This window comes from Teleopsis dalmanni, chromosome 2 (assembly GCF_002237135.1).
Source record: "Teleopsis dalmanni isolate 2A chromosome 2, ASM223713v2, whole genome shotgun sequence".
NCBI classification, from domain to species: domain Eukaryota; kingdom Metazoa; phylum Arthropoda; class Insecta; order Diptera; family Diopsidae; genus Teleopsis; species Teleopsis dalmanni.
Window position 1 is genome coordinate 18,565,973 of NC_051847.1, and position 7,725 is coordinate 18,573,697.

General features: G+C 25.2%; 1 protein-coding gene across 1 annotated transcript; it reads right to left on the reverse strand.

Annotated features, from left to right (window-relative positions):
* Positions 1-355: 355 nt before the first annotated feature.
* LOC119674033 (CD63 antigen-like) lies at positions 356-7,725 on the reverse strand (the record flags this gene model as incomplete). The annotated part of the gene is given in 6 exon segments (XM_038085155.1): positions 356-672; positions 742-906; positions 974-1,159; positions 4,998-5,228; positions 5,291-5,473; positions 7,639-7,725. Coding segments are annotated over 6 exon segments (1,116 nt in total). The 3' UTR covers positions 356-381.

The following is a 7,725-nucleotide window of genomic DNA, read 5'->3' on the forward strand; positions in this document are numbered from 1 at the left end:
AATCTTGATATTATTTATTAATTCATTTCTTGCCATAAAAGAAGAGATGTGTTGTAACATAATATATAAATATTTGATTTTAAACAACCCCGGCAAACATTTTATATTCTAACAATGATTAAAAAACTATTAAGCTTTATTACTTAACATGATTGCATTAAGAAATTTAAAAATTTCTATCGAAACTTAAGGTCATTCATATTTACATTATGCTAACCTATAGATAAGGTCTATGTTAACCTATTAGTTGCTCTTATTTAATGCTATAATTTATAGTAATTAAAAAGTCTGATTATTTTGTCAATATGAGTAAATGATATATTTTTGTATGGTATATTTATAAGGACGGCCAGCTTAAAAACTATAACAGGTAATTATGTATTAATTAGTTACTAAATACAAATCATCGCTGAAGGTTTTTCTTAAATTATTAACCAATAAAACAGAATAAAGTAACGCGAAAAACTCTACTAACATAATAGAAATGCTGCCATATTTAGTTATTTCGAAATTTCCACTCCAGAAATTTAAAAAACTATCTTCACAGCCTATTTTATATTGATAGGCGGTTAATGGACATGCGACATTTGTATCATGACCACAACAGGAAGGTGGCACAACCATATTATTAGACTCATAATCGGTATAACCTTCTAGTCCACAGCAATCGAACTAAAAAAAATCGAAATATTTAATTAATAAAAATTAATAGAAATTAAATGAGATATATTGAGTACTTACATTGATTTGAGTCGCATTCATCGGATATCCATTTCCTAAAGTATTATCTTTCCAGGTTTGTGTTAACAGCGCTGATATAGCATTTAGGTATGATGTTTTGCTACTGCAACTCCAAGCAAGCAAAGCAATTTGTAAACAAAATAATATAAACATAAAAACTATATACTAGAAAAAAATTAAATTATTATTAAAATTAAAACAATTATTAAAAAAACAATTTAGCTATATTTACGAGTATTGTGAACAGGACATTATCTCTGGTGTAACAACCAAAAACTGCAACTATAACCATTAAACAACCTAACACTACAATTAAAGCGGGTAGTGTTCTTGTGTGTACCGAACCATCTGGAGAATATGTATCCACTAAATCACCCAATATAATGGATCCAAATATAATTTGCAGAAAACCACTTATCTAATTAAAGACAGTAAAAAAAATAATCGATTATAAATTAATATTACAATGTATTCAATGATATAGAATACAAATTGAATTAATATGGTATATAGAGTGAAATTTAAACTAAACAAAACTTTTTAAATATAGGTATTTGCATTAAAGTCATCTGTTAGCATTTCTGATTGGTAATATGTTATAAACTATATACTGATGTACTATTAAAATGATTATAGACGAATAGCAGAATAACTGCATCAGAATTAACAGTTCTTTAGGATATCGATAGAACAGTTTTGAATACTTCCCCAGTACATTTGTTTTATAACTCAGGTGTCTCCGGTTTTATAATCATTATTTAATAATATTTTTGTACTATATATCGTCAATTGGAAAGCTCCGAGAATAAAATTGAAATTAGAAACATTAACATAAATTAATAGTAATGTTATAAATTTGAAAGTGAGAGTCCGAAAAGTAAGTTAAACTTTAAAAAAATTAAAGTAAATTATAATAAAATATTAAATTGTAGAGCTATATCATATGTACAAGATACAACTTTTATTTGTAAAATTAATTTGGAGTTTGCAATTTGATAATGATTTCGTAATGATGTGACTAGTTATCAGAAGACTAATATCCACTATTACTCCTTGATATTTGATTAAGTTTTGATATATCCCATATGTTTTTGAACATTAAAGTATATTTGTTTTTTATTTGTTTATGTAAAGTTGATTATTATCAGTAGATTGATTAATGTTTTAAATTTAATTTTAATAATTATTAACAGTTTATTTTTCATATGTTTAAAACTATTAATTAGCAGACAAATATAGTCCGCATATTTTTAATCTCCTAGAACCTTAAATGGACTTCATTAAATTTGTGTCGGTAAGTTCTCATTTGCTTTATCTTTAATTATATCAAATACAACGAGTTGAGACAATGCCCATCTCTTTTCCATTATTATTATGGAGGGCTTTCTTTTCAATACTTTCTTGATACATTTACACTTTGTTAATTTATAAAACGAATGCATATTTTAAATTATGAAGTTTCAAAAATAATTTCATCGGGAATCTTAATGCATGCTAAGGCATTCCACAAGGCCTACTCAATTAAGGTATCCAAAATCAGTTCAAAGCCTATAAAAATAAGTAAAAAAAGATAATCTCCACTGACTGTTCTAATATTATTTTAAGAAAATTAACGAGATTCACACATGATCATTTATATTGGAAACCATTTTATATGCGGCACAGAAGTCCATTTATTGGTCCTTGAATTAAAAATTGTTTAATATTATCAGTTATTGCAGATATATGATATGAAGTAAACAAATTAAAGAAGAACTTTTTAAAAGCTTCCTTGTTCACAAAAATTAATTTTCTATTTTAACTCTTTCAATTAATTAGTGATTGTATCAATCATTGATAACAAGCATTTTTTTCCGTGGATACAATTTATCTGTGTATTTTTGTTGTTTTTTTTTCATAATCGCTTAATTCAAGAAGCTTTAATTTAATGTATTTCAGTTTTATTAGTAATTGCTTTTCACAATTTTTGTTCATTTTTAAAAATTTTTACGTCAAATAAGTGCAATCGAACGTAATAGAGTTCAACTTCTCCTTCAACATGTAAAACCATAGATATATATTTTTATTTTATAATATGAGAATTTGATATTATTGCTAAGCAGAAAGGATATCATTTTAATATTCAACACTTTCACTTCTCACTTCCTTGAATATAGTTTATCTCTTCTTGGTATTAGCCGGAGATTCGCCGTAGAGATGTATGAAGACTGTAATAGAAATATATACTATGTCTATGCTAACGTTAGGTACACAATGTACTTATCAAATACTGAACCTTTTATTTTTAGGTAAAAGTTTAAGTACAACCTGTTTTTATTAATAGAATATATTATAAAGTCTGTGCTGTAAATAGTATGCAGTGACAAAAATTAATTAATTTTAGTTTAATATATTATATTTATATAAATATTTTTAATAAAATTAAATATGTTTTATACCAAAACATGTTATCAATAACAAGATTTTTATACATTAAACATACCCATACTAATATTCTAAATTTCGATAGTAAACATTCGAAATACATGAAGTATCTTTACGTGTGGAACTGCTGAAACCTTAAACTAAAATTTGACTTTGTAACTTAAACTCTTAACAAATTTAACTAAAACATTTTTTTTATCATTTCGCTATATATATTTGACATTATCTAAAGTGTCAAAAGTTTCACAAACTTTTATTGAATATGTCAGATTAATGAAAAAGCTCTAAGTTTATTATTTGATATTGGCAATGTTTTCAATTAAAAAAAATTTTTAAACCAATGATATTAATTAAATATTGCACTTATATTGAACATTTATTTAATAATTAATATAATACCTATTTATATTATACATATTATTCAAATAATTGAAGATATACAACAGATATATATTTCATAATTTTTTCCCTGTCAACAACAATAGGTAATTAATTTCAAAGGCGAGCTGTGGGAAAACTGTTCCTGGTAAATGAAAAATGTTTAAAAAATATTTATACGCTTATAAGATATTGATATACGAAAACCAGAGAAAAAATTGATCAAAAAATTTTACAGTAATTAAAGGTTTCTGGAAAATTGACGGACAATTTGAAAAAACCTTGATAAATTTCATAAAGAAAAATATACTTCCTTTTCAGTTATAAAAACATAATTTGACTAACCATATTTGTTTATTTTTTTTTTATTTTTGCAATATCGTATTAACAATTCTTTTACATTAATTATTATATTGCATTTATTTTATGCAACGATTTAGAGCATGGTTAGTAAACTTCTACTTCTACAACAGAAAGACGGTCATACTTTCTCTATAGCATCAAGATGCCGTTTATTTTTTTCTACTTAACTTAAAAATATCAGGAGCATAATACAATCTTTTGATAAAGTATTTAGAATTATTTAATAAAACACTAAATATATATAAATCAATCGATCGACCCGTTGGAGTGCAGTACAGCAGCGCTTAACTCAATCTTCCACACGTTTTTCGTAGGTTGTGTTAGATTTGGTCTGAAGAAGCCGATGAATGCAGACTATACAAGAAAGATACAGGAACATCTTTACATATACCAGGAGCATCTCTTTCTCTTATATAGTATATAATATTCCACAAAGATTTGATGGACGAGAAATTAAACACTAATTTGAAAAAGATTAAGATTTTTCTGAATATGACTATAATAAAAAAAATTGTTCAGTGATGACGAATAGAGCAAAATGCAATAGTTTAATACTGAACGAAGTATAATGAAGAGTTATTGTTTGCACCTGACATAATAATAAATATGTATGGTCTTTAAAATAACCTTTAGTTAATTTTCTTATACAGCTGTAATAAACTCAAAAGACTTTCCTGGAAATTTAAACTTCGAGAATAAAAAAACTCACGTACCATGTCTAGAGAGTACAATGCTTAATCAAATACATTTTTTAAGTTTTTTTTTCAGAAATCTATGCCTAACGTTGGCCTTGTGTTAACTCTTGTCCGAAAATTATTTGTAAGTAATGTATGATAAAATTAAATAATAAATACTAAATAAGCAGATAATATAATTTTAAAATTGTATAAAATATTTTATTTATACAGTAATAGTATTTGTACCTCTATATTGTAATACATATCACTTCCAATGCTTACAAAATCAAGAATAAAATTACAAATTTAACTATCTGTGTGATTATTTATTATAATATAATATATCTTCTAATCAAGCTTTGAATTTATTGTTTTAAAGTTGCTAAAGAAATAAAAATTGGCCTAATAATTTTGGAACTCCTCAACTGATGTCTGAATACGATTATTTCTTATACTTTTAATTAAATAAAATCCAGATAAAGCAGCCAATGCTTCTATTCCTGCTATACCTATACTAATACCCCCAATTATATTAGCCATATCTTTACTGTTAACATCCGTTTTACTAATTTGTTGACGTGTGACAAATATTAATATAATAACGATTACTTCGATACAGCATAGTATGATCATTACGATAGAGTACTGCAAAGAAAATTAAAATTAAATAACATTTTATATAAATTTAAATAATTAAAAATACTTACAGTTTTTAATAGACAAATATTATTTCTTATGCTGCCAAAGCAACCAAGGAAAGATGCTATAAAACATATACTGGCCATGACAATGACAACTATTGGCAATATTTGGTATCCTACGTCATTATCCACGTGCACCATATAACCCAACACAATTCCAAACCATATTATGAAAAATAAACTTAAAATCTGAAATAAAAACATTGAAGATAATTATTTAAAATAATTTATTTCATGAATTAAAATATATGTAGAAATTATACATCGTGTTAAAATCAATAATATATATATATAATACGGACTATTTATTGGCATCTTCAAATGATAATTTGAAAAAACTTCTACACAGCTTAAGTATTATGGGATCTCTGAATTTGAAATTTAAAATTCTGAATACGAGGGAAAAGAATGGCTTGCACAATTTTAGAACGACACTATTCTTAATTTAATAGAAGTCTTACATACTACAATGACAAAAAGTCGCCCACAGTTAGGTTAGGTTAAGTTAGCTTAAGAGAAGGCGTATTAATAAAAGTATCACTATATCCGCTTAGTACATCTATTGTTCTTGTAAAGCCATTTGCAGGCTTCCAGATTAAGTTAAAAAGATCCGATAAGTATATCTTCGCTATAGATAATAAAATCACTTGGGCTGTAGTTTCAAGGAGATATATGGAAAACAATTTATGGCTTCCACACCAGTAATCACACGCACTGTAGGCTTTTTGAAACCTAAAATAATGTAAGCCATACGATACTAGTTTCAACAATTCGTAGACGCAATGGTGACTCCATATAAACAGCTAAATAGTTTCCGCATCGTTGTATATATTAAATTATCGGTCTTATTTATGTCCATTACGGAACCTATTCTGATCCTCTTATACTATATGCTAGTTCATTGCTTTCAATATCTATATGTCCAGAAACTAACTGAAAAAATATATTGTGTTGCTCTGTTAAATGGTAAGAAACAATATTTCGTTACAATTCTTGATTTAATTGGTTTGGATACATTTGCTCTTCCCAGACTAACTACGAAGTGGTATACGAAGGTCGAATTTCACTTACATTAGCCTGACTAATGTTATGAACCATTTTATTCTTTAAAACGAATTTTTATGTAAATAAATTAAAGTTGGAAGACGTTGTTGAACTCTTAAAAATATCAGCAAAAGGTTTAAACTTTAATTTATGTAAAATTAAAGTTGGTACACTCTTTGTATTGTGAGTAACGTGTTTGATCTAAATAAAAGGAAGTTTATGATTTTGACAGCTATTTCAACATAGGTATCTAAGTAAAATGAGAAGACATCTTCAATCAAAACTTGTAAGTGAAATTTAAAGAATATAAGAAGAATAAGGTGTTCTTTCATCAAGATAATGAACTGTAACAGAAGTTAATTATCGTATTGATCAAATTATACAAATTGCAGTACAAATTGCTCTCCCCTATCGTATTGTCTACATCTGATAACCAGCAGATCTTCCGCAGCAAGAGGTTTGGGCGTAATGAAGAAGCTCTAGCCAAAATTGATTTTACTCTGAAATTCTTGATAAATCCTTCTATAAAAAAGATATAGAAGTACTAAAAAAAAATTTATAATAATTGTATTAGAATTGAGAATGATGAATAAAACCGAAACTTTAATCTTTTTATAGTGAAAACCTAAAACTTTTAACAGCACCTTTAGTATTTATTAAATATATTGGTGTTCAACTACTATGTGAAAAATTCGGCTGTCAATAATTCTATAGTATAGTGATTATTATTTTATTATTATTATTTTATTATTGTTTATTATTAAGCTAAGTTAATAATTATAAATAATTATTAAATTAAAATTTTATATAACATATTTTAATTTTGGTTTTGTTCAAATTTATGAGAACCAAGTTTGAAGCAATGTTTATCTCTGCCACGAAAATTATATATATATTTACACTTTCTACAAAAAATTAAAAAATTTTTAAATAATCCCATCAATGATAAGCAAATATTATTTTTTTATATAAAAAAATAAAATAACACATGTCGGTCTTTTTGCATACAAAATCAATAAATTCAAACACTTTCACAACTATTATTTATAAAATAACTTTTAATAATATAATAAATTAATTATATATTTGTTTAAAAAAAATATATAGTTTAATTGTATATATCGAAGTTATATCATAGAAAATGTAATAATGTTATAATATTATTGTACAAAAATAATTTTAATTATAAATAAATTATTTTTACATTTATTTTATATTTTTGGTTATATCTAGAATGCAAGTTATCTAAAATTTCATTAAGTTTTGTAATAAAAAATTTTATTCATTATAAAACATTTTTAAAAACTTACCAAGAGCAGCAAGTTAAATACAAATAAAATATATTTAATCACTTTCGCCAGACAATTCATATCGCTTAATATTGAACCGTATTTTTT